Source organism: Simochromis diagramma, unplaced genomic scaffold (genome assembly GCF_900408965.1).
Source record: "Simochromis diagramma unplaced genomic scaffold, fSimDia1.1 OVJJ01000421.1, whole genome shotgun sequence".
NCBI classification, from domain to species: Eukaryota; Metazoa; Chordata; class Actinopteri; order Cichliformes; family Cichlidae; genus Simochromis; species Simochromis diagramma.
The window spans coordinates 11,416,926-11,443,137 of record NW_024387250.1 but is presented as its reverse complement, the minus strand read 5'-3'; the positions used below and the strand labels follow the sequence as shown (position 1 = coordinate 11,443,137).

The following is a 26,212-nucleotide window of genomic DNA, read 5'->3' as shown; positions in this document are numbered from 1 at the left end:
ATAAATACACAAGCATCCAATAACGTGATATGGGAGGTTTATTAAAAAAGGACACGCCACCAGCTGGACACAGCAGACATTACATAAACACGATGACAACAAGCATTTAAAAAAAAAAAAAAAAAAAAAAAAAAAATGGGGGTGGCTTCAGATAAAAAAATAAAGTATGTACATGACTTATATTAAAAAAGAAGAAAAAAATCATTTCCCCATGGCACTCACGATGTTTGCCTGCAAATAGAAGAAAAGAACAATGAATACAAACCAAGAGAAGCAGAATATCAGATGCTCAGTTATGGAAGGATTATATTTATTTTGGTTAATATTAGGAGCAGAAAACGTGTTTTTGTAACCAAACCTGATTTTTATTTAATGTTTAACACATTACTAAAGTCTAATGAAGTTGGCATTGAACCTAGCTCGCCACGGGGAGTGTGCAAAATTAAAGCAAAATCACTGAAACAGAATGCAGTACAATAATCTCCATCTAAATTATCCCATTTTAATAATTGATGAGGACAGAATTGTAAATCACAGTAAAACTCCATTAGTTGCACAGCCTTACTGTCAGTAATACTTTATTACTACAATCAAATTGTCTGCTGCTAAGCTAAAAGGGATCATACTCAAGTTTTAGCAGGTTTGTCAACCCCTGCTACCTCAAAATCAGCTGATGGGAATGCTTTTATTTTGGAGGGTTTTAGAGGTGCTTCTAAGAACCTGAAGCAACCCACCAAAAAGCAGAGTGGCAGAAGATAACCACTTACAATGACAGCAAGAACCTAGCTTACCTTCATGAAGGAGGAAAATCTCTTTTCCGTCATCCCCTCAACTTGTATCAGGTCTTCCACCTGCAGAATAGCAATCATATAGTCTGTGCATGTATTTATATTATAGAAGCCACAGTAAATAAGGTTTGTTTTCCAACCTTTGCGAAGTGACCGTGGATCTCCCTCCAGCCCAGAATGAGCTTCGCCTTCTTGTCACCGATCTGCTGCAGACTTTTCAGCTCTTTGAGGCAGCCTGTGTTCAGAATTTGCAGGATTTTCTGCTTGGACTGATCCACCATCGACTGGTCAAGCTGAGACTCCCAAGCACTCTTTGTGTTGTTCTCTTTACCACCTGGTGACTGATAGGACAAGAAAAGAAATATAAATGCACAGATATACAACCAAGCCGTTAAAACATTTTTGCTATCAGACAACACAAGCAATCTACTTTAAATCTGAACGTCTCTGCACTGGTTGGGAGAGGAAGGCAATTTTAACTAAACAAATTTGAGATCCTTTCTGCATCTGTCGAGTCAGATAAACACACTGAAGCTAATGTATGTTGTCAGCTTGTATCTGATGCTTGCAACTCTGCAGATGTGTCAAGTTAAGCACAGCACAGTCAAGATCGGTTGCTGACCTCAATCAGGTCTGAACACGTCTCCTCTTTCTTCTTGACGCACACAGACTGCTTTTTGACCACAAGAAGCTGCTGAAGGGGCTGGCGCTGGGACACTGAGGGGCAGGAAACAGGAAGACATTGCATTAGGACAGGATCTAAGACAAATATTCTTACTGCATTAAAAAAAAAAAAAAAAAAAAAAAAAAAAAAAAAAAAAAAACCAACAACTGCATTTTAAAATGAAAGAGTCAAATTTTTATCACTTGAACCATTTTAAAGCAAAATGCATGCAGGAGGCACTAAGAAAAGTTCTCTGGCTCACTCTCAGTGTTGCTGAGGGTTGTAAAAATAATTCTCTCTCATCATCATTTGATACCTTCTCTGGCTCCAGTATTGTAGAGCTTTTGCATCACATTGCAGCCCATCAATAGCCGCAGTGAATCAACATGACAGAATTAGCGAGTCACTAATCTTTAGTGAAGCACTCAAATAAAGAATTTAGTGAGTCCTCAGTCAAGGTCAGCAGTGTGTGATACCTCTATAATCTTTAACACTGTAGTCATTTCTTCATGAGGCAAACAATCTATGGAAATTCACTTAGTTACAGTACGATCATCTGCTCTAGGATTTCTAACAGACCTTGCAGCGGTTGGACCACAGCCTGCTGTTTATTGGGTTTTGTGGCATCTGACTGTTTTCTCCGCAGGGCAGTTGTCTTGTTCTCGAAGTCGGGCTCTTGTCCTGTAATCGACTTTTCTCCAGCCAACTGACTGAATAGCATGGCCTTGCTCTCAAGCTCCCTCTGCTTCTCTTTGAGCTCCTGCACAAAACAACAACAAAAACAAAGAAGCATAACAAAAGAGACCAAGTACAGCAATTAAATATTGACTGGGCAGAAAAGGGGGGCCAACGTTACAGCCTTTCCAACTTGATATTTCCATGTATGCATGCATGAAGATGTCAATTTATAAAAAGGGACAGCAGATGATGATTTGTATCTCTCCCATAGTAATCCCACAAAGCCCAAGTGTTGCTAGTGGGACTGTTGCAAGAGAGAATTAGTTTCAGCACCAGCTACCAAATCCTGGCCTACTGCTCAGAGACCACAACCTGCTTAAGATGCTGTCTGGCTGTCCTCTCGATACCACTGCTTAGAGCAACTCTAAACTAAACAGAGCATTCTTCAAGTCAGCCATCCATGTGGACAAACTAGGTGTGCATTTTCACCTTGATCTCTTTAAGCATGGCCAGTCTCTCTTTGTCCTGGGAGCTCATCGTTCTCTTCTCCAAAGCTATTAGTCTATCCATCAGTGACTGGTCTGATGAACTAAAGGGGCAGACAAACAAATCATATTAGACAAAGAGGCTGAAAAACAGGGCAGACAGTACGATTTGAAACAAGTCAGGTATCAAAAAGTCATGTTTACAGGATTCCAGACAGACCTACACACAACAGCATCTTTCTCCGTCACAAAGCCTTTCACTTCAGTCAGGCATCATAATACAAACCAAACAAATAATCAGTCTGTGTGGTCTATAACCTGTGGTTACGTGTAGAGGGCGAGGAACCATCGTGTTCGGATTTCTTCTCCTCTTTATGCTTCTTCTTCTGTGGCTCAGTGCCAGACCCCCCTGTCTCTCGTTCCTCTCTGGACCGCTTCACTGGAGACGAAGGCAGATGGAAAATTAACAGTTTAGTATTCAGTGCACTGTAGCAACGGTGTCTGTGGGGGCTCTCTAGAGTGTAAAGCAACTCAGACAAAAATGGCACAGCATCAGTCAAAGCTGCATTGCAGTGCTTGAATTAAAGCCAGCAGCAGCAGGTAAACATGAGGAGCATCTTTGAGAGAGTGCAGTAGGAAAGACAACATCAGAACGGCAAAAATGCAAGTGGAGCACCAGTTTTACAAAAAACAAAAAAGACAAAACATCCATCTGACCCAGAGACAGCCGTTTACTGTTAGTCACCATCCTCTGGGATGTGACATGGGTGCCCCCTGTTGGCCTTTGGCTCAAATCGTGACAAGACTCTTCCTGTTTCCCAATAAAATGCCTTTTTATACTCTAGTGGCCCCTAACTGAAAAAAGTGAGTGCTTTTCTCACCTGGCAGCACAGCCACAGTTTCGCGGGTGAAGGGCTTGTTCACAATGAGCTTGGATTTGGCCGCAAAGTTGAGTGCACTGAAGGTGTCAAAATAATATTTGTATTCTGGTGCAATATTGGTGATCATGACGGAGTGTGCCGAGCCCCCCAGAGAGTCCTGCAGAAGCCGTGTTAGTTTACTGTCCCTGTATGGCACGCGCACCGAAGTGCCCGAGTTTAGAGAGTCCACAACTTTGCTGAGTGTGAAGAGAGACAGGTTGATGGCACCACTCTCCTTCAGGCGGATGCCCTGGTTGCCGGTGCGGCGGTTGTCCTCTGAGCCAGCCAAATCGACCAAGTACAGTTTTCCTGTCTGTTGTCTGTGGGGAAGTTGCTGCTGAGTCCGTACAACCTGTATCATTGCAGAGATTAAGAATGGAAAAGCAGCAGCGACACAGAAGTCAGGCAGGAAAAACGAGGAGGAGGTGAAGAGTCATGGGGTGAAAGGAGAAAAAAAAAATACGAGGATTACATTTTATGAAAACATGACAAAGGGAAAAAAAACAAAGAATAAATGAAGAAAAAGGACGGCAGATAATGGTTTGTGTTTCTCTCCCATAGTAATCCCAGGAAGCACAGAAGTTGCTAGTGGGACTGTTGCAAGAGAGAATTGATTTCAGCACCAGCTACCAAATCCTGGCCTACTGCTCAGAGACCACGACCTGCTTAAGATGCCGTCTGGCTGTCCATTTGACACTAACAAATAAAACAGTTCAATAAACTACACCAAGATCATCAAACCTTAATGAGAAGGATAGCGTGGCTGCGGCTGGAACGCTGGTTTAGCTTAGTAGAAGCTGTAGTACGGTTGAGCGTCGCAGGGACAAAGTGTTTGTCAAAATCTGCGAATTTGCTAATGTTCATGTGTGTCAGGCCAGGGATAAGGATGTTCTTGTCTTTGTCCTCTCTGATGGGTAAATCCTGGGAGTTTGGCGACAGAAGATCAAGCACCTGAGAAAGGACCAGAACAACAAGAATAAGAAAGGAAAGCGGTAATTGATGAATGATGCACACTAAAAGAAAAAAAAAGGTACATTTAAAAGGTTCAGAGGCCATGCAGTGGAAAATGTAGTTAGAAGGTTTTTCAGTAAATTCAAGAAGACTGGAGGCTAAAAAGCTGTGCGCGTCCCCCTTGTTTTATTAAATCATGCTGAGGGCCAGTGACCTGAAACTGAAAGGGTAGGCTGAAGATGTTTTCACACATGAAATTTTAGGTCAACCGATTCAAATATTTTCCACATTTGTTCATTTTGACAGGTAGCGCCACAGGAAATAAATCTGCTTCAAAAGGTTTCATACTACGACATGTAGTGGATGGTGTCTACAAAAGGGAACTGCATGAATACAGCAGGTAAGAGCTGTCCAATCTGACACTGCACTGAGTTTTTATTAGAGAGCTGGCAGGTTAAAGGCTGGCTAACATCCTATCCGACTGCGTCAGATATCTGCATTCTCACATACAGCTCTGCTGGGTGGGGCCAAGGATACCCTGCATGTGCCAAAACATCTTAGTTTGGACTACACCATCTGTATAATAATACTGTTGGCTTAAATTTGCAGAATTAAGGGAGTCAGCTTTTGGTCAATATAAAATCTAAGGGTATTAATAACATTTCTAGAGAAGTGTCCATTGGAAACAGAAATATTTCCACTTTTAAAATTAACATACAGGCAATTTTATTTTCAATACAGGGTTTTAAATCAGGGTTGAAAAAAAAGATTGACCACACTATAATGATTTTCTGTTTTATGCAGTTTCACTTGCTAAAGTGAAATAACAGGAATTTCATAGAGTTCTGTCAATTAAGGTAACCAAGATTCAATACCTCAGCTGTTTAGAGACATTTGAAACAATTTTACAACCTTTGGAACAAGTAAGTACCAAAGGTTCATTTGATCCATTTAAATCTAGAAGGAGAAAAAAAAAAAAAAAAAAACCACACAACCCCCCCCCAGTCTGTTTCAGTGTTTCCTACACATACACCATGTATATAGTTCCACTCACATATGTATACATATACACTGTTTTTTTATTTTATTCTATTTATTTAATTATTTATTTATTTGTTTGTTTTCCGCCTTCGTTGTATATTGGTTTCTCTTCTTCTTACTTTAGCACCTTTGTGGTTCAGCTACCCAATTTCGCTGTGCAAGAAACTGCACAATGACAATAAAAAGCTCCAAGTCTCTAAGTCTAAGTCTCTAAAGACAATGTTTTCTAACACCTCAACTTGAATGACCACCAGCTCCATTACTTTGCTTAATTGTGAACAGAAAGCCAGAAATAACCGTACGCTCTGTCTACTTAAACAACACTTCATACCTTCTCATTGTAAATTTCCAAATACGACATGCCAATGCTGTAGTCCCATCCATCACTCACATCCTTGGCTTTCACCAGCTTGAAGACCTCACGAACAGCTCGGGGAATCACACCTGGCTGCTCTGAACTCCCCAGCATGGTGTGGGTCTTACCTGTGAAAGAGGATGCAAAAGCCTAGAGTTAGAAAAGGGTGTCTTTGGGGAGCCAAAATATCGATAAACAAAATCAGTGACCTCTCTCAAGTCTTAACAGCTTAATTTATAAATGCATGTGCACAGCTAATATACACGTTTCTTGAAACCCTGTAGACTGTGCTTCAACATACCAGCTCCTGTTGGCCCATAAGCAAACACACTGGCATTCTGTCCGTTCAAGATGTGCGGCAGAATGGGCTTCACTGATGAGAGGAAAACTTCTTGCTGCGTCGTTTGTTCACCATGAAAAACGTCGAAGCTAAAAACAATAACAACAACCACAGCTCTCTTAATATTTAAAGCTAGACAATCACTGAAATCTTTACCGATATACATAACAGATTATTAGGAAGGCACTGACTGGTATTTAACAGTTTCTGTGGCGTTCCTCCAGTTGATTATCTCCAGGTTTTGAGAGTCCAGGCCTCTTACACACGGTCCCTCGCTTTTCTCATCTTCTTTGTTCATATATGGTCGCAGACGAACAGCTACGCGGACCCTGGATGTCTTCTTGTTTCCTCCATCTGATACCGCCACACGCGTCGCCATTATTGCGCTTCCAAAAAGAAAGGCCCGAATAAAGTTTAATAATAAGCTAACTAGTTAGCCACGAACGTGCTTGAAAAAGACAGTTTGCGTATGACAGCACTGCATTAAAACGCATGGCATTCAAATGAAACCTCTCCTGATAAGCTGTGTTTCCTTACTGACGAAAGCCTCTCTCGGCTAATAACAAGCTAAAGCTGGATAGCTCAGTCATAACTTCCCCAGACAACGGATGCTTCTCGCCTGGCTAATAATAGTCACAAAGCCAAAGCCTGCTATATGCTTACCGATATTATTTGAGAATGTCTGAGACAAGCCACACCTTTGTTATGCCCTAAATTTTCCTTCCAGCAACATCTCGGACGTTTGATTTTAACAATGGCGACCGCGTCCCTTAAAAACTTGAGCAACTAACCGAACACTTTTTCAAATGCAGAGCGCAGAAACCGGAAGCGGCCGTAAACCAATCAGATCTCGCACAAATACTGGCGCCTGTTTTACGTCATGCGTCCATGTTAATGAGATTTGTGGCTTTTCTGATTACATTTGTCAGGTTTACGCTACACAAACGTACATATACGTACGTTTTAAAAACAACAAGAACAACATGAACAGAAAAGCAAAGGAAGCTAATACAAATTTCGCTCTGTCTGCCCGGAGACCTGCTCGCGCTTGCGCAGTGTGCAGGAAGTCGCGTCGAGCGTAGATCTCCAAACCATTCCCCTCTACTGCTGGAGTGTCCGCTCGCAGTGAGTGTGGATTATCCACATGACGTTGTATCAGCGGTGAGGTGAAGCTCCCCCGCCCCAGCAGTGCAGAGGCTCAGGCAGATCCCTACAGCCAAAATGGCGCAATGTTTACGTCTGTGCATAAGCGTTTGTTATACTTAGTGACTCTCATGGGGAGTTTTTGCTGGAAAAGTATTTGACTCAACGTTTTAATCGCTTTCACAGCAGCACTGATCCGGAAGAAGCCGTTAATGACGATTTAAGGCACGTATGTTATTAGCAGATTAACTACTGTTTAAGAAATAGCTGGCGGTTAGGCCTGACGTTAGCTAGCCGCTTGTTTTAGTTGACTGTACGTTCACTTATCCTTTAACAAAAGTAAACAGCTACGGCTAAAAGTTATAGCCTCTAAAAAATCCTCTTATCCCACACAGTTGTGTATACCTTAAGTTAGTTTCAGCTGCACTAAAATGTTTTCTAGATCTAAATGGCAGGCTTCTGTTCAGCAGATCTGTTGCGAGAAACTTCACCAGCAGGAAGCATGCAAGCTGAGGCCACAGACACCTCACTGAAAGAGGGCATAGAGGTTCTGAACATGAAGGACTCAGAGGAAGCTGCAGAGGACAAAGAGGACGAGGACAGCACGGAGCAACCGGATACGGAGATGGCAGAGGAGGACGACGCAACAGCCAAGGAGGATACAGGTACAGTACACGCGTAAAGATACATGCATGGGCAGGTGTAGTGAAAGGACGCACAGTAGACAGGAAGTTTCATTATCAGGGTAAAAGTCTTCAGTGTGGACAAGCATGTCCTGTACAGGTAACTAGTGTGAGTCTGAAGTATCAGCAAGGACAAATATCCGCCCATTTTCTTAAATGCTTATTCACCCAGGGTCTGGTGTGGGTGTGGTGCTGGAGTTGGCATTAGTGTGGTACACCCTGCGCCAGTTCTTTGTATGAAAGTTAAAAAGAAAAAGCAAACAGACTGCTGGGACTAGATATAAGCTGATGTTTCTGTTTGTAACTGTAATATATTTGCTTATATTGGTATATAGACTGCAGTCAACTGGATTTATGATGGGGATGTATATTTAAATGTATATTTAAAATACAGAAATCAAGTATCTTTTTGACCCTGCCTCATTATACCTAGATTATCCAATCTAGAGCACTTAAAAAAAACATAGTCATCCAAACTGTTTTCCAGGGTTAAAAGACCATCTATTAAAGAAAACAAAAAATCAATACAAAATATTAATATTAGAATCAATCCAATTGTGAACTTTAAGAAAGTTGGAGGTCTTTTCATTTAATATATATATATAAGTTAAAAATGGTTTCTATGAAACTATTCAGTAAAGCCACTATTGCTCAGTATCTGATCCAGCCTTCATTAGAAAAGTCTGTGTTGTTCTGTGCCCTGATGTACTTGATCACTTCAAGTCTTTTGGCTTTTGTATCACTTGCTGCAGAGAATATATTACACACGAGAGAAATGTTAGCTCCTGCTATCAATAAATGTCACCACTGATTTTCAAATAGTTTTGCTATTTGCACCCCGATGCCCATCAGTGGGTGTGATGTTGATGTTTTGTTGACATATCAGTCCGTCCCTACGTAGAGCTTGTCACAGAGAAGTCAAAGCAGTGTGTTTGAAAGATGTTTAAACTGGACCTATTATGTATTGCTTTCTGTCATACATACAGTACTTTTTGCAGTGCTGATTGCTCCTATTAAACATGGCTAAACCTTCACATATTGAGGTCAGTGTATGTACAAGTAATCCCCTTCAAAAGTCCAGCCTACAATCTACACATGGATCTGTCAGTGGAAGCCAATATTCCTTATGTGGTTGCCTCACACATCAGCAACACGGACCTGCAGTTCAGACCCTCTGAGGGGCAGCCAATCAGAACAAAAGCATGTAGCTCTAAATTGAGGGCGGGGAGCTACATCAAAGCCCAGTATAGGGTTAATCCACAATAAAATGTCGCTTCATTATTGTTTTTAAAAGAGATTTTAAACTGACTGTGTACGTCTTTTTTTCTCAGATGGGAACACAGATGCAGTGGGAGGAGAGGCGCAGCAGGATGAATCTCAGGCAGACGCAGGGGTGGAGGCTGAAGATGGAAAACAGAAAGCCGAAGAGGCGGACGGTGACTGGGAGCTTCCGTACAGCGACGAGGAAATGGAGGACCCCAAAAACTGGATGCCTCCTCCCGCAGAGATCAAAAGACTCTATGAGCTCCTCGCTAAAGGAGATATGCTGGAATTGAACTTTGTGCCCCTTCCTAGAAGGCCCCCCACACCTGAACAGACCTCTTCGCCCGAAAGAGACGAAGAGGAGGAGGCAGCCAAGGAACGGGAGAGGCAGGAGAGGGAACGCAAGTCAGTGTTGCTTTTCTTTTTGGTCATTTCAGGATTAAGGAGTTTGGTTCGAGTGCTTTTGGTTGTTAACACCCTCATGTTTCATTTTGTTTTTTCAGGCCTCCAACTCCAACTGAGTTTGACTTTGATGAGGAGCAAATGCAAACCACTCCAAAAAATGCCTTCCTAAGCCGGCGCAGGACTCCTGGTATGTCACAATCAATTATTTGTGTTGTCTCTTTATAATCTGGACTTTTTTGTCTTTTATTAATAATGATTTTTGCCTGTTGTCTCCCAGGATCTTCTGCCCGCTCCTCTGTTAAAAGGGAAGCTCGGCTGGACAAAGTATTGTCAGACATGAAGCGCCACCGCAAGATTGAGGAGCACATCATGCGCACAGGAAGAGATCTCTTCAAGAGTGACAAGAAGCTGGAGGAAGCCCTTTCTCCAAACAGCCAGAGGGAGCGGGAGAAGGAGAGGGAACGGGACAGCAACCCCAACACCATCTTCTCACCACGACAGAGGAGATACTGATGGTTTCTTTTGAGACAAGGACTTGCCCAAAGGCATCTAAAGCCAAGCATTTCCATGAGGCTTTCTAAAAAACTTGAATTTTTTTTAATGTAACAAGTTTTGTATGTTTTATGTGTTTTGTATGATGGCAATAAAAATTTTAACCCTGGAGGACGTCCCTCACCTGTTGTACTCTGAGCGTACTGACAGTTTATTTCAATCTGTGGCTAAATGAATATGATGATATCGTTATGATTCTAAATTATATAATAAAGCTACTTTTGTCTGCTCCCTTGTCACAGGTGGTGGCCACAGTGGGTAGCTCTGCTTTGATTTGAGTTTTATGCAGGGTATAATATAATGTACTTGAAAACATTATTTAATGAGGATTACGTTACAAAGTAATTTAACTGATGGAGTCACTTTGATCTTATGAAACTTGTGTTTTTGGCCGTAATGCAAGAATTCATATACTAAATGAAACAACTGGTGACAAAGGTATTTCTCCCATATTGGTTTCTCTTCACTGGCTTCCTTTTTAAATCCAGAATCAAATTTTAAATAATTCTCCTCACATACAAGCTCTTAAATAATCAGGCCCTTTAAAGACCTTATAGTACTGTGTCACCCTAATAGAGCCCTTTAGTTTCAGACTGCGGGCTTACTGTGGTTTCCAGTAAAAAGTAGAATGGGAGGCAGAGTCTTCAGCTTTCAGGTCCCTCTTCTGTGGAAACCGGCTCCCAGTTTGGATTCAGGAGATAGACACCCACTCTACTTTTAAGATCAGACTTTAGCCTTTCCTTTTTGATAAATATAAGGTGACGTTGAATAATCCTGTAGTTACACTGCACTAAGCCTAGGTTGCTGGAGGATTGGGTGGCTCATGGGGCCCACTGAGTGTTCTTCTTCACCCTCTCTGTGGATACACCTCTCTGCATTTAATATTAATCTGGCTCTCTTCCACACTGTGTCTTTGTCCTGTTTCCCTCCCCTCACCCTCAACCAGTTGTGGTGGATGGCTGCCTCTCCCGAGCCTTGTTGTGCCTGAGGTTTCTTCCTGTTTGATGGAAGTTTTTCCTTCCCACTGTCCCCAAGTGCTTAAAAGGGGGGTCCTATTATTGTAGGGTCTTTACCCTACAATGTAAAGCACCTTAAGGTGATTGTTGTTGTGATTTGGCGCTAACAATAAATATGAGGTGCTAACTCGGCAGGCTAATGTTGTAAGTACAAAGAAATTTAAAGCATTTCATTTCAATTAAAATATGACTGAAGTGCCGATTTTTAGCTTTAATTTTGAGGCTCTACAAATATTTTGCTTTGACAAAAGTAATTGAACAAACTAATATAACTTTAAACTTAAGGACTATTTTTAGTACTTGATGAAAATTGTTTGCAGTCAATGAAGTCCTGAAGTCTAAAACTTATGGACATCACCGAATGTGACCCACCCACCAGTCTGTCAAGCTAATCAAGTTTGCAGATGACACCACCGTTATTGGGCTCATCTCGGACGGGGATGAGTCTGCCTACAGGAGGGAGGTTGAACGTCTGGTGTCTTGGTGCAGCCACAACAACCTGGTGCTGAATGCCCAGAAGACAGTGGAGATTATTGTGGACTTCAGGAAGCACACAGCCCCACTCCCCCCCCATCATCCTGACTGACACCCCCATCACCTCTGTGGACTCATTCCGCTTCCTGGGTACCACCATCACCCAGGACCTGAAGTGGGAGCCCACCATCACCTCCGTCATCAAGAAAGCCCAGCAGAGGATGTACTTCCTGAGGCAGCTGAAGAAATTCAACCTGCCAACACGGACGATGATGCAATTCTACACCGCAATCATCGAGTCCATCCTCACCTCCTCCATCACCGTGTGGTACGCTGGAGCCACTATCAGGGACAAACAGAGACTGCAGCGTGTTGTGCGCTCTGCTGAGAAGGTGATTGGCTGTAGACTCCCATCTCTGCAGGACCTGTACACCTCCAGGACACTGCGGCGTGCAGCTCGGATCTCAGCTGACCCTTCTCACCCTGGACACAGTCTGTTTGACCTGCTCCCCTCAGGCAGGAGGCTCCGGTCCATTCGCACCAGAACCTCTCGCCATAAGAACAGTTTCTTCCCCTCTGCTGTTGGACACATGAACAATAAACGTACGACTGTCCCCACCACTAACTCATGACCCTACGCTGTGTTCACTGCATGATTCCATGTTTTGGCACTGATCACCACCTGCACTCATGCATATATCTTTCTACGTAGCACTTTTAATTCTTATTCTCATGTATATATCTCATGTATATCTCATGCATATATCTTTCTACGTAGCACTTTTAATTCTTATTCTTACTTTTATTTTTTCATGTCTATTTAAGCGCAATTTATGACAGTATGTTTGCACTGAAGCACCGCAGCAATTTCCTAATGTTGTAAACCTGCTCAACATTTGGCAATAAAACCCATTCTGATTCTGATTCTGAATGCTGCGTGTCCTCCCTTTAAGTCCTCTGCTGCAGCCGCCTTCGGTTGCTTGCTTGCTTGTCTCTTTGTCATCAGTTTTGTCTTACCAAACTCCAAAGCATGCTCTTTTGCATTGAAATCAAACTCTTGGGTTGCTTTTGCAGTTTGCTTTGGGTCATTATTCATTAGCACCTATCAATTATGGAGTATTTAGCTGAATCTGAGCAGAGCACAGCGCTGCACACTTCACAAATCATCCTTCTACTCCTCTCAGCAGTCACATCATCAACACCAGAGACCAGGTTCAATTAGCAGACATGCTAAGCTGTTCCTTATCTTCTTCATACTTTTCTCTTCCCATATTTTAGTACACATTCATTTTTGGAGCTCACACTGCCAGTTCCACTGAACAGTCTCTATTCAAGTTCAGCACTTGGCATCAGCTCCACATCTCTTGCTTGAAACATTTGTCATGAAATAACATGAGAACACGTCTCATCTGGACATCAAAACTATGTCTGAGCCTCTGAAAATGAGGAAGTTTGTAGAAAAATGGTTGCAATTCCAAAACCTTTAATGCGAAATGTTTGCATTAAAGCTGCAAATCTGCACTTCAATTACATCTGGACTGTTTGATTTAAACTACTATACGACTACTATATTGATTCAACTCTAACTTTGAGCATCTAATCCACTAAACTCACATTGCAACACATTTGTAATATTATAGATGTTATTAGGGCGTAGAATTTAAAGAAAAATGCATGAATCTGCTTCATGTGGTCTCATTAATAATTTGATACCTCTGTATATTTGAGAAAATAAGACATTTGATTACAACGGTTTTGTTTTTTTCCAAGGGTAGCTGCACAGGCAGAGACTACCCTCACTGACCCTCACTAACCTCTGATGCAAACCCAGTCATTTTGTTTTATAAACAGGCCCCAAATATGAAAGAAACATCTCAGTTCAGAAAACAGCTTCAAGGGTTACTCCGAGTAGGCCTTCAGGGGGTAAAGAAAGCTGTAACTACAGAGCTGCAGTGGTGACAATGAATAAACTTTTCTACATCACACAACTTCACTGATTGTGGCACCCTCTACTGGCTCATTCCTACCTAGTGATGGAGCTACACAATCAGTCTGATTTTAAAAAGTACTAAAAGCTTAAAATAAATTTAAAAAAAAGAGTCGAGACAGGTTCAGGACAGAGAAGTATATTTTAGCTAAGATTGAGTAACAATACAGCCTTCACATAAGGCTCAGAAGCATAGAGTATAATATGTATGCATAAATATGCATTCAAAACCACAAACCAAATAAATAAATAAATAATAAATACTTACAAATAAATAACAAGCATTTCGTGGAATATACAGTACATCAGTTGAAATGTTTTGAGTATTGTCAAGAAGCAGTACCTTATGAAGTCATGGAACAGGGGAATGGATATTCTGTGTTCAACATGCCCATGGCTCTCCAGATGCTTTGGCACACACTTCCCTGTCTTTGATGGTTTTTAAGCTGTCTGAGTTTTTTGTTTTTTTCCTGTTTTGTTTCCTTGACCCATTTCCAGAAAAGTGTAGCTACTTAAAACAAACATGAAATCATACAAAACAAGCTTGTTTGTTCGAAGAAGGTTCATAGAACCAGTGGCTCAAATGATTGGAACATTTCATACAGGGCTGAAAGGCTTAACTCACAGACTTAACAGTAAAAAAAAAAAAAAAAAAAAAGTAACAAATGTGCTTCCTTGTCTTTGTTGTTCCCCTTCAAACTTTGACATTACGAGACCCCCTAACAGAGCCAGAAACACTCAAACATCACAGATCCCTTTGTGAAATATTCCTGCAAAGTAATTGGTGCTGTTGTACAACACCAAACAATTAAAAGTAAGCATCTTATATGTAAAAAAAATATAATAATAATAGTGATGAAAAGGAATCTACACAATCTTTATCTACACTGAAACGGGGACCACTGTGGAAATATCTGAGGGTAGTTTGCGTTCACTAAGCTGTAAGACTGTGAAATGTTTCCGTCTTAACGTCGAACTGTCAAAAATGTCGGATGCAGAAGTCGGACAAAGCCTAAGAAAATAAATAAACACTGACCTAATACTGACATGGAATGACTTTTTTTTTTTCTTCTTTTTTTAAAACATCTGCTATGTACAACCATCACATTTTTCTGTCCGAGGGAAAGCCTCTTCCTTCTTTCTTGAGAGTAAAAAATAATAATATTTAAAAAAAACTAAAACATAAAGAAACAGCAAAGAATCAGGGGGAGGGGAGCAGGGGGGAGGGATAAGGCAGCAGAATACAGTCGTATGAGATTATCTCCGTTCTAAAGATGAGTCAGTCTGCAGGTCGGTTACATTTTTGTTAGAGTGACAGTGACTACATAGAGGATACAGATAATAAACACTAACAAGTCAAAATACTGTTTAGCTGGGATTTTTTTTTTTCTTTTTTGAAGGTCTTCTTCATTACTAAACTGAATTAGGCCTTCCATCTACAGCGAACATACTAACATACAATATAATACATTCCTATTTTCCTGCTCTTCCAGGAGGAAGAGAGGACTGAATTTGATCTACGTGAGGGGAAACGGCCACCTAAGCTTGCTGTACATCCAGGCAACTTCCTCTCTAGTCAGTGCATGTTCCTGTCTGTCACAGTGCCCGAAGACATCTTAAATACTGAGCGCGCCAACACTTCCTTTATGTTTCCTACAAACTAAGAGGCTGAAGTACTTGAAGGCTAGCCGCTGAAGCGTTTAACTGGCTACAAGCACTTCAGCACAATCTGAGGCCACCGTCTCAGCTCGTTTCAAGTCTCGCTTTCCTCCTTGCAGCGTTCCTTCCTTTACATACTCATTGGTACATTCGCCTTCTTTCCCTCCCCCACCCCCAGCCTCCCCTCCACACCGCTCCTCTCAGTGCGTGGCCAGCTCGGGCTCTGTGGGGAGCGTGCTGTAGCCATTGGCGGGCTGGGGCAGAGCGTTGCCATCCCTCTGGAGCTCCTTAGCGGCGGCGGCGGTTGGGTGCGGCCTCTGCGAGCGGGAGGTGCCCGTGAACAGTCGCAGGGCGCCTCTGCAAATGAGGGAGAACCAGTAGAGCTGGGGCGCCATAAGCAGAGCAGCGCCGAGGTTACAGTGCCAGGGCACCGTCAGTGGAACCATGTGGAAGGGAATGGATGCGTACCTGGACCCAAAACGGGGAGGAGACAAAAAAACAAACAAATTGCAGAGTTGTAAAACGTGCGCTCACAAACCTTTCTAGTGGCTGTGCAAGTCACTGACCCGAGTTCAGCCAGACAGCAGAACAGAGATGGAAAGAAAGACATACCTTCCGTAGACGTAGTAGAGGTAAGGGAAGAGTAGGACTCGACAGATGAAAAAAGTGATCAGCATAAGAGCCCCATTCACTTTGTGCAGGAGAGTGTGCTGCTGTTTGTACTGAGAGCGGGAATAAAAAGAGAGAGGGAGAAAGAAAAGCAAGCGGTACAGTTTGGTGAAAGCCACCGATGTTAATCTTTGACTGTAATACTGTTAATTCTAATATTGTTATATTTGTTAATGCTATCTAAACAAGACGAGGTGGAAAGCACAGTGTAATGCTCCTGGCTGGACACTGGTTGGTTCCTACAGGAAGGGTGGGAGGGCAGGGAGATGCTGCAGCAGCCCCTTTTTACACCCTCATTAGCTTAAAGCTTTATCTTGAACCTGTTTTCGTGAGATAACACAGAGCACAAACACACATCTGCCTAAGAGGTTTTTCCTCGTGCCCATTCACTAATCTCACATGCTAGAATTACATGGCATCCCATCAATAAGAACCCTTTTGTATTACATAGGGTTTTTTTTTAGTTATTTCTTTAAGCAGGGAGGTCTAAGGACACAGCTTTTGCTGTTTATCAAACTGCCATGTGCACTGTGAATGGGAGAGCCAGGGTGCTAAGTGATAAAGGGTAGAAGGACATGCAGATAGTGTATCTGCTGAACATCCAGTGTAAATCTAGGGGCTATGTTCAGAGACAAACAGCTGTGGGAGCCTCACTTTGGAGTACAAGCAGACACTGAAACACACAGACCTAAAAACAAATACAGGGGGGGCGTGCAACTCCAGCAGTGGACTGTGTTACCAATTAAAGACTGATGTTTCTGACAGAGCTGTTCATGTAAGACGCAGCTGACAGGAGCCGCTGGGCATGAACAAGCTGCATGCTGGGAATGGCTGGAAATATACTCTCCGATGAATTAAAAAAGGGAGAAGGAAAAAAAAAAAAAAAAAAAAACAGTAGAGAGTGCAGGAGAACTTTAGTGTGACACATGCACATGCAAAAAAAATTAAAATAAAAATGCACTTCAGTCTTCCTACAGGCTGAACTCGGATGCTTACCTGGATGAGTATTTTTCCTAAGCAGACAGACGGAGTGCTGAGCTCAGCCATGAACATTATGCCCTGGAAATAATCGCCCTTTCCTTGTCGCCAAAACTAGGGAGAGAGGGAAAAGAAGGCCGATTATTAGTCTAGACTGCTTTGTTCCTTTGTGGACTTGTTAGTACATCTGCAATAAAAATACCCCTTCTCTGGAAGTGAACGTTTAGCTAGTCAACTGAAATAGTTTGAAGACTTAATTGCTACTCTGTCAGACAAATGTGGACGGCTTTTTAATGCCTCTAGAAGCTGAACAGTGAACACGCTGCAGAACAGTGAATAACTTTAAATCTATTAAAACAAGGGCATAGTTTTAAAACCTGGAAAAAACGTACTGCTTAGTTTAGTTTGTTTATAAATGAGAGAAGAAGAATCAGAGAATTATCAGGTTCTTATTTGGCACTGGGCTATTTTTCCTTGACTTAACAGTACATTAAACACAATATACACCATATAAATTGCTTTATGAGACAATGATTATTAAATTGGACTTTTATATCCTTTTTGTGCTACACAGTAAGTTTTGCTTTGGGAATAAAACGTGAAACACTTCTGCCACAAGTACACTGCACCTTTTCACAAGACTAAAATACCTGAGTGTGGGTAGATAATTCACTGCTATACTTTTCTTGCTTTGCTCAGATCCGTGCTCAACAGAAAGAGCAATGTATGACAGTTACCACAGAGACGGGGAAGCAGACGGTGACCATGACAACATGGTGCAGCACCATGAGGAACTCGCGACGCAAGTAGCTGGTCAGCGCCGAGCTCATGTGCTGGGGTGCCGCCGAGGCCTCCTCGTGCCCTTTGACCCGGAGCTTGTACCAGTAGCACATGAACATGGCGTAGATGTCGTACACAAAGTAGGGAACGGCGAACATGATGTAACTGCTCGTGAGCCAGTGCCTGGAAGCATAACAGGAGGGACACAGCTTCACTAACAGTCAGAACACAACTTCATTAATATTGCGCTTGCCTGCCAAGTTGGAGCTAAGTACAATTAGCTATATAAACTATGACAACCCTTAATAACACAAAGCTTGCCCCCTCTGCAATGAAAAAACTAACTGGAAAAACCTCCCTAAAACATACAGATGAGAACAAAATTATTAGGCCCTCCCCCCTGTGACATTTAAAGTTTTTGTCAAAATTTTCGGCAAGGATTTGAGCTGTCACTTGAAAAAAGTATTATGTCAAAAACAAAAGAAAAACAAATGCTGATTCTCACAAAGCATGAGATGGATTGTAGTGTCAAAGAAGACAACCACTGGAACCCTGCACTGTGAGGTTCATATCAAGAAAAACTACATTTCTGCAGAAGAGAATAGTTCAAGCCAGATTGAAGTATGTTAATGATGACCTGGCACATCTTTGGCTCAGATGAGACAAAACTAGAGCTCTTTGGCCACAGAAATGCTGCTTTTGTTTAGAGAAAGAAGGGAGGGGCATACACCCCAAAGAACACAATCCATACATTGAAAAGTGGTGGAGGGAGTATTATGTTGTGGGGCTCCTTCAGTGCATCTGGAACTGAGGATGTCCTTGAGGTGGAAGGAATCATAAAGACGATATTTGATATCTGATGAATGATATGGGAAGATTTTGAAATAAAACTTCAAGCATTCAACAGTAAAACTAGGTCTGGGTCGTCCCTTTGTCGTCCAACATGACAACAACCAAAAACATATATCGCCCCGGTAAAGAACTAAGTGAACGCTGCTGACTGGCTTGCACAGAGCCATTACTTTAATCCCACTAAAGATCTGTAGGGCAAACTGAACACCAAGGTCCATGCTATAAGACCTTGCATCTGGAGGGGCTTGAGAGTTTCGCCAAAGAACAACTGCCTGGGATTTACACGAGACATGTGCAAGAAGAAACAACGGCACGCTGTTATCCAGCAAAAAGGATACAGTATTGGCTTTTAGCAACAAAGTGAAAAGTGAAATCATTTAAGCATCCAAAGTAAAACTGGGATGTTTGGAAAAGCTGTGTTAAAAATTCCTTGTCCTGTTTGAGAACACTTGGAAAACACTTAAAAAAAATTTTTTTAAAGGGCATTTCAATAGAGGGATTAATAACTCTGTCCTCATCTGTATGTAGAACATGAAAACCAGAGAGCCTATACATAGTCCAGACACAGACCTGGAAATGACCAATCATGATATTAAAGCCTGATCAAATGTGACAGAATATATTCCAGAAATGTATTCGTAGACTTACTGGTCCTCAATGATGTCTTCACAGGAAGAGGCAATGATGTAGCCTGCTGAGGAAGCCATGACTGCCTGAATTGAGGACACCAACCTGAAATGACAAGCATTCACTGTCTAGTTAACACATGTTAAAAATGTGCAAAATAACACAGCTCAAAGTACCTGTAAAAACATAATAGCTTCCACATTAATCTGACACACTTGTTACGCAAAAAATAAATAAATAAAAAAAGAAAATAAGAGGTTTAGTCTAAAACAACCTTGATCGCACTGCAGTAAAAGCACCACTTTGCTATAATTTTAGAGGGCATGCTGTTGGCATAAAAGGTAAACAGAGTGAGGGTCGAGTTTCTAGATGGCATTTCTACATCTACTGCGAATAAGACAACACAGCAATTCAAAAGCATTTCAGAGGGGCTAACCTAGCTGATACAATCACTGCGTCCCCTTCGCTCCATCTCAGTCCTGGAATGGTCTTCAGGCATTGTTTGGACAGCAGGAAAAGGCCTGGAAAGAAAATAGAGCCAGCAGCTAGGATGGCCAGCATGTTCCTTGGCGATCTGTCGTTGAGGCAAAAAGTTCAGCAGGCAATCTGGTCCTTGAGATCCGTCGCTCTTTCACCTCTCTGAAAAACACGAGACATGACAGAGTGAATGAGGGCTCATACTGAGCTCACTACAATTCCCTGGTGTAAGCATGTCGCAAATACTATTCTAGACTACCATTGGTGGGAATAGATTTCTCTACTGAAAGGCCAAAGAAGAGCTAAGATTCAGGTAAGGGAAGGGTGCACTGCACTGAATGCTGAGAGACTACACGGGGATAGGATGTCAGTGAGCAGACGCCTTTGTGCAACATGCCGTTTTACCTATATGCATGTATATATATATATATATATATATATATATATATATATATATATATAATAAAAGCATGTGGTTTTACTATGCGGTTTTTACAGTTTGCACATAGTCGAGGAGCTGACTCATTAAAAGTTGAAGTCCATTAGCAAAATACGCATTGCGCTATTTTTAAAATCCCAAACGTCGAAAATATTGACATTGCATGTGATGCTACTGCTGCTCACAGCTTCTGGCAGCACTGCTAGCCGAGGTTAACCTGTCTGGATAACCAGATACAGGTTACGCTTTTGATTCACATACAAATAAGCTATGCTGACAACATTGGCGACCCAGCCTAGTCTAGTCAGTTAACCTTTAATTTTTAAATTGGCCCAAGCTCTGACGGGATGCAGACTCAAGGAGCCCACGTGTCAAATTTACTTGTTCCTGACCAAACGCTAACTTACGTTTTCTCTCCAAATTTAACAGCTAGTTAAGCTAACTAGCGGCAGAGTGGCAAGGCGAGTTAGCGGGATTTGCCGTTTTCTTCTCCCAAGTCCTAATAAGACAAAAACTGGGTCAGCCAGTATGCATGTATGCTCAGTGTACAAAACGATATAGCCAACATTATATGCCATCCCGCGGCAGGCAACAGCAACTGTCTGCACCCCTCAACCGCCCGCTAACAATGAGTACAAACGCTAGCTAGCGCTAGCTGTGGTACTTTAGTCACCACTGGCTTGGCAACCGACACCATCCATCAACCCACAACAACAGTTAGAGAGATACTAGCACCTCCACATAAATACTAATCGTCAACTGTGTCCCCGTCTGTGTTTTCTCGCTAATTCATGGACAAGACACGGTGGCGTTAAACTGTTTCGTTAGCTTGTTATTTGTTTGTAGCACTTAGCAGTAGCAGCGCAGCTAACAGACCCCGTTAAGCGCTAACCGTGGCTAGCGGATTGGAGTTTACACATGTCTAGAATAGAGGAAGAAATTGTTATGCAACATTTACACGGCGACTCTGCAGAGTCCAGTCAGCGGCCAGTCGAAAGTCGTGTCCTGTTGAAAGCGTTTAGAGGTATCCCGGGGGTCTCCGCCTCGATGATCCGCATGTTTATGTGACCACTTCAATGTTGAAGGGTAGCAGCAGCGAGCTAGCGCTAGCGTGCCTCAACTTAGATCAAAATCTGTATGAGGGCAGCTCACCGAGGGCATCGGTGGGAAGCATGCGACAGAAATAGCAGTATCTAATTAAACAGATGACAAAAGACAATGGCGCAGTCGGGTACAGGTGTCAGAGTGACTGTAGCTGGTCCAGTCGCTATGTCATCTCCTCTGTCTCGCCACAGCAGAGCAGAGATGCCGCTGCCTCCTCTCCTCTCTCAGCCTCCCAGATGCAACGTTGACTCAACACTGTTGGACTGCTGCGCCAGCTACTTTCCTACAGGTCCGGGCGGCAGCATCTCATGTCATGACGAGAAATTTGCACCAGTCACAGCACCGCATTTTGCAAATTGTTGTTTTCTGTGCACTGAAACGCTGAATGGATCCCACGTAGGGAAGCAATCTATTTCAGCTCGATTTTTAGTTTGCAAATATTCACTCTGCTTCTTTCAAAATCACAGACGTTTTATCTGTTTATATAAAACACTGAAAATGTGCACAAAGAATAAAGCCCCATTCTCTGTGGTACAGGCTACATCTTTGAACCGTAGAGTCATTGTTTATAAGTGAACAGCAACAGCCAATAAATGTATCTCTTATCAGCCCTCAGCTGCATATAATCAGACATGCCTAGTGTCTTTACAGGGTCACGGCCCTGCCTGGCAGACCTTGCCAGGGAAGCTTGCAGATAACGGGACAATTAATGCTACTTTGTTCAGGCTTGGCAGTGATATCCATGTCTAACACTACTCAGTTGGTGCTGGGTAACAAATGTGTATATGTATGTGCAACACATGCACATGCCAGCTGTCGGTGTAAAACGCAAACATAAGCCAAGGTGAAATTCAAAAGCAATCTGCCATGAAGGTTATAAACATGAGTGACCTTCCTAACTAGGCTCGTGAAATTATTCTTTATATTTTGTGGTTTATTACAGATTTGTAAAGACGTTAAATCATGAATAAAGTACAGCCATTTGTAAATATACGTACACACACACACACACACACACACACACACACACACACACACACACACACACACACACACACACACAGTTTGAAGGAGTCATTATTCAGTTATGGTCAGATGTTTACTTATACTCATTATGGGCATAAATGTTATGGCAACTATGTGATTTTAATGATTTCTTCGAACTGTTTCTTTTCCAGGATGGAATGATTGTACAAAGTCTTTAATGACTTTTAAAAACAAGAATTGGGTTTACACATTTACATGTATTTGGGACTTTCTCTTACCCACATTGGGTGAGAAGTATATATACAGTGTCTAATATATATACAGTACATATACTCACCTAAATCTTCAGTGTCTTTTAACTTAACAAGGCCAAGGCCAATGAACTTCATATTACTGACTATGATAGACTACAACTGCCAGTTTCTCTTTGCCAGCATAAAAAGAATTTGTTTGACAGAACTTATTGGATCGATCAACACCGAGAACAATGGGAAATTCTAACGAACTCAGTGAAGATCTAAGAAAGAGAAGTGTAGATTTACACAAGTTGAGGATTTCTCCTATAGCCATTTCTAAACAACTGCAGATTCCAAGATCATCAGTTCAAACAATTAAGTATAAGATATCCAGATGTGTCACCACTTTGCCAAGGTCTGGAAGATGACACTAACTATCACCCTCAGATGAGAAGAAACTGGTTAGGATGTTCAGGAACAACCCAGGAACCACCAAAGCTCAATCGTGCCATGAACTGGAAACTGCTACAACACCAGCATCACCGTCCAAAATGAAGTAAGTTTTACATCGCTATAGAGTGAGAGGGTGCTGACCAAGGATGAAGCCCCCTTCCAAAAGTGACACCTATAAGCTCAACTGAAATTTGCAGCTGCCCACATGGACAAGCAAAATGGTCAGACGAGACAAAGATTGAGCTATTTAGCCACAATGACAAGAGTTATGTTTGGAGAAGTAAAGCTGAGGCTTTCAAAACAGAAAACACGGTACCACCGTCAATCATGGTGGAGGTAGCATCATGCTCCTGGGGCTGTTTTGCTGCTAGTGGTATTGGATCAAATAATGAAGGCAGTGGACTACCTTCAAATTCTTCAACTTTACCTCAGATCAACAGCTATATGGTTGGAACGTGGACACAGTTGGGTGTTCCAACAGGACAATGATGCCAAACACATCAACACTGGTTTATGAAAGGATAAAGCAGGCTAACATTAGGCTTCTGAAGTGGCCTTGCTTAAGGATATGTAAAATGGGGGTGCAAGTATACTTTTGACCCTTTGTCTATGAGACAAAATCCAAACTATAGTCAAACTTATGGACCCAATTCTTGTTTTTTAAAGTTATCAAAGAACAGCTACTAATAACATGCAGTGTAAAATGAGTTCTGTTTGTTACTAGTTGATTATACTTTAGTCCACACCCAAGGACATTAACAGTCTTCCTGAACGCTCAACGGCATCCGCTCTTGTAGAAACATGAAATATTTTTTTCTCAGTTAAACTGCAAACATGTAGCTGCATGTCTGAGTAGTAAAATTTGCTTGGGGCCATTTCAGCTACTGGTGTCTGAGTTCTTGTTAAAATTGATGGAATAATGAACAGAGAGAAGTACCATCAGATTTTTATCCACCATGCAATACAATTGAGAAAGCATCTGATTGGCAACAGCTTAATTCTTCTGACAATACAGTGTTAGAAAACCACACAATGGAACAGTATCAGTCATGGATTGGTCTCCCCAGAGTTCAGACCTCAGTATACTGAATCAGTGTGGGATCATCTTGACAGAGAACAGAACAAAAGCCAACAAACATCCAAAGAAGAGCTTTGAATGTCCTCTAAGAAGCCCGGAGAACTATTCCTAAAGACTACTTAAAGAAATGTCAAGAAAATAATGATACTACTACTACTAAGGGTTGGCTCAAGACTTTTTCATAATGCTGTATGTATAGTACAGTCATCTATATAGTCTGACTATACTAATAAGTACAGCCATACATTTCAAGTTCAAGGGAACTTAATTAATGGTTTAGCTAAAGCAAATGACACACAAGGGGGGAAAATGGCTGCAATAACATTAACTAATCCAAAACAATTAAACAAACTTGAATCATGTGGTTTCACCCAATTAGGCTGTCAGCTATTCTTCAGCTCTCCCAGCCCTTTGCCACACCTTTTGCCAGCCAGGAAGGGGAAGCCAAACCCCAGGTAACTCAAGCAAAGACAGATGTATTAATATAACATAAAACAGAACTTTGACCTTGCGGTGTTAATATGTGTGCATGCCATACAAACATTGGAAGGTGAAATGAAAAAATAAATACATTTAATAAAGAAACAATATTGGACAATAAATAGAATATATTTAAAGTAGTGACTGCAAAGTAAACTAAAGTGAATCAACTGGCGGTGAGATGTGGAGCTTACCATGTGTGGCTTGCCGTCACAGGTGCACATCAGTAATATGAATATCCCGTTCCTCCACGGATAGCTGGTTTAAATCCTATCTCTCAGAAAGGTCCTTTTCTGTCACCATGGGTACCTACTCCTCCTCCATTGCCCCTGTCACCTCTTGTGTCCCCCAGGGGTCTGTGCTGGGTCCCATGCTGTTCTCTTTATACTTGTTACCCTTGGGCCAAATCTTTGATAAATACAACTTTTCTTTTCACTTCTACGCGGGTGACATTCAAATCTATTTTGAACTAGCTGAGGATGTCACGTCATCATTGCAACACTTCTTTGATTGTATGAATGAAGTTAAAAACTGGCTACTGAGCAATTCTCTCATTTTAAATGATAAGAAGACAGAAATTGTAATCTTTGACACTCCCTTCTCTCGGGCTGAACTAACTGGTATTTTTGGGCCCTTTGCTGACTCCCTTTCTGACACTCTGAGGAACCTGGGTGTTGTCTTGGACAGTTCCTTCAAGTTGGACAAACATGTGTCCTCCGTAGTTAAATCGACTTTCAATCAACTACGTCTAATCTCTAAGGCCAAGCCCTACATACCACGTAAGGACCTGGAGAAACTTATCCATGCCTTTGTTACATCAAGGTTAGATTATTGTAATTCCCTTTATACTGGTCTCCATTCTGCCCTTGTTCACAAACTGCAGCTCGTTCAAAATGCGGCTGCGCGTCTCTTAACTGGAACTGGCAGGTTTGAGTCTATTACTCCAGTTCTTTCCGACCTCCACTGGCTCCCTATTAAATTTTGTATTGATTTTAAAATCTTATTGCTCATTTTTAAGATCATAAATAACACCGCGCTCAGCTATCTTACGGATCTCCTCAGCTTTTATACCCCTGGGAGAGCGCTTAGATCAGCAGGCCAGATGCTCCTGGTGCGACCTAGATCTCGGCTCAAGACCAGAGGTGACCGTGCATTCGCCGCTGTCACACCCTACCTCTAGAATAACCTCCCCCTAGCTATTCGGACGTCTGATACAATTCAATCTTTTAAATCTCGATTAAAAACTTATTTGTTTAGCCTTGCTTTCCCCGCCTCCTAGAGCCCACATTTTTAGTGTACTGGAACTTATCTTTATCACTTTGTTAATGTTTATAATGTTTTAACCTTAAGCCTTTCGGGTTGTGCCTACTATGCCTGGTGTATTATTGGTTAGTTATGTCACCCGCCTGTTAGTATATTTTATTTTTATTTTGTGCTTTATATTTGTATTTATTATTGCTCTTAACTCATTCTGTGAAGCACTTTGGCATACCTGTGGTTTTTTAAATGTGCTATATAAATAAAATTGTATTGTATTGTCAAAAACATGCTCTACTGGATTGAGATCTGATGACTGAAAATATCCTTCACATCATACACCACCAGCAGCCTGAAGCGTTGATCCACAGCAGGATGGATCCATGTTTTT

The 26,212-nt window shown here is 41.9% G+C and overlaps 3 protein-coding genes across 7 annotated transcripts; 1 reads left to right on the top strand and 2 right to left on the bottom strand.

Moving 5' to 3' along the window:
- Nucleotides 1-21: 21 nt before the first annotated feature.
- Nucleotides 22-7,091, bottom strand: kif22 (kinesin family member 22). 2 transcript variants are annotated; one of them, XM_040001966.1, is made up of 13 exons: nucleotides 6,921-7,091; nucleotides 6,414-6,608; nucleotides 6,184-6,311; nucleotides 5,859-6,010; nucleotides 4,277-4,486; nucleotides 3,497-3,887; nucleotides 2,934-3,054; nucleotides 2,620-2,719; nucleotides 2,032-2,212; nucleotides 1,411-1,505; nucleotides 929-1,129; nucleotides 792-851; nucleotides 22-231 (listed from the first exon to the last, which is right to left on the bottom strand). In XM_040001966.1, the coding sequence occupies exons 2-13, from the start codon at nucleotides 6,599-6,601 to the stop codon at nucleotides 202-204; spliced, it is 1,857 nt and encodes a 618-aa protein (XP_039857900.1). In that variant the 5' UTR covers nucleotides 6,602-6,608; nucleotides 6,921-7,091; the 3' UTR covers nucleotides 22-201. The 2 variants fall into 2 exon arrangements, with proteins under 2 accessions (XP_039857900.1, XP_039857899.1); XM_040001965.1 differs by having other exon boundaries at nucleotides 6,886-7,089.
- Nucleotides 7,092-7,305: 214 nt separating this feature from the next.
- pagr1 (PAXIP1 associated glutamate-rich protein 1) lies at nucleotides 7,306-10,507 on the top strand. The gene is made up of 5 exons (XM_040001977.1): nucleotides 7,306-7,590; nucleotides 7,836-8,030; nucleotides 9,380-9,716; nucleotides 9,815-9,903; nucleotides 9,994-10,507. Exons 2-5 carry the CDS (start codon nucleotides 7,868-7,870, stop codon nucleotides 10,227-10,229), a joined length of 825 nt encoding a protein of 274 aa, XP_039857911.1. The 5' UTR covers nucleotides 7,306-7,590; nucleotides 7,836-7,867; the 3' UTR covers nucleotides 10,230-10,507.
- A 3,361-nt stretch (nucleotides 10,508-13,868) lies between these two features.
- tlcd3bb (TLC domain containing 3Bb) lies at nucleotides 13,869-21,880 on the bottom strand. Of its 4 annotated transcripts, none has more exons than XM_040001973.1 (7): nucleotides 21,379-21,880; nucleotides 19,747-19,949; nucleotides 19,332-19,415; nucleotides 17,789-18,014; nucleotides 17,070-17,165; nucleotides 16,017-16,126; nucleotides 13,869-15,872 (listed from the first exon to the last, which is right to left on the bottom strand). In XM_040001973.1, exons 2-7 carry the CDS (start codon nucleotides 19,869-19,871, stop codon nucleotides 15,605-15,607), a joined length of 909 nt encoding a protein of 302 aa, XP_039857907.1. In that variant the 5' UTR covers nucleotides 19,872-19,949; nucleotides 21,379-21,880; the 3' UTR covers nucleotides 13,869-15,604. The 4 variants fall into 4 exon arrangements, with proteins under 4 accessions (XP_039857907.1, XP_039857910.1, XP_039857906.1 ...); XM_040001976.1 differs by having other exon boundaries at nucleotides 21,462-21,880; XM_040001972.1 differs by having other exon boundaries at nucleotides 21,185-21,878.
- Between the last annotated feature and the right edge of the window lie 4,332 nt (nucleotides 21,881-26,212).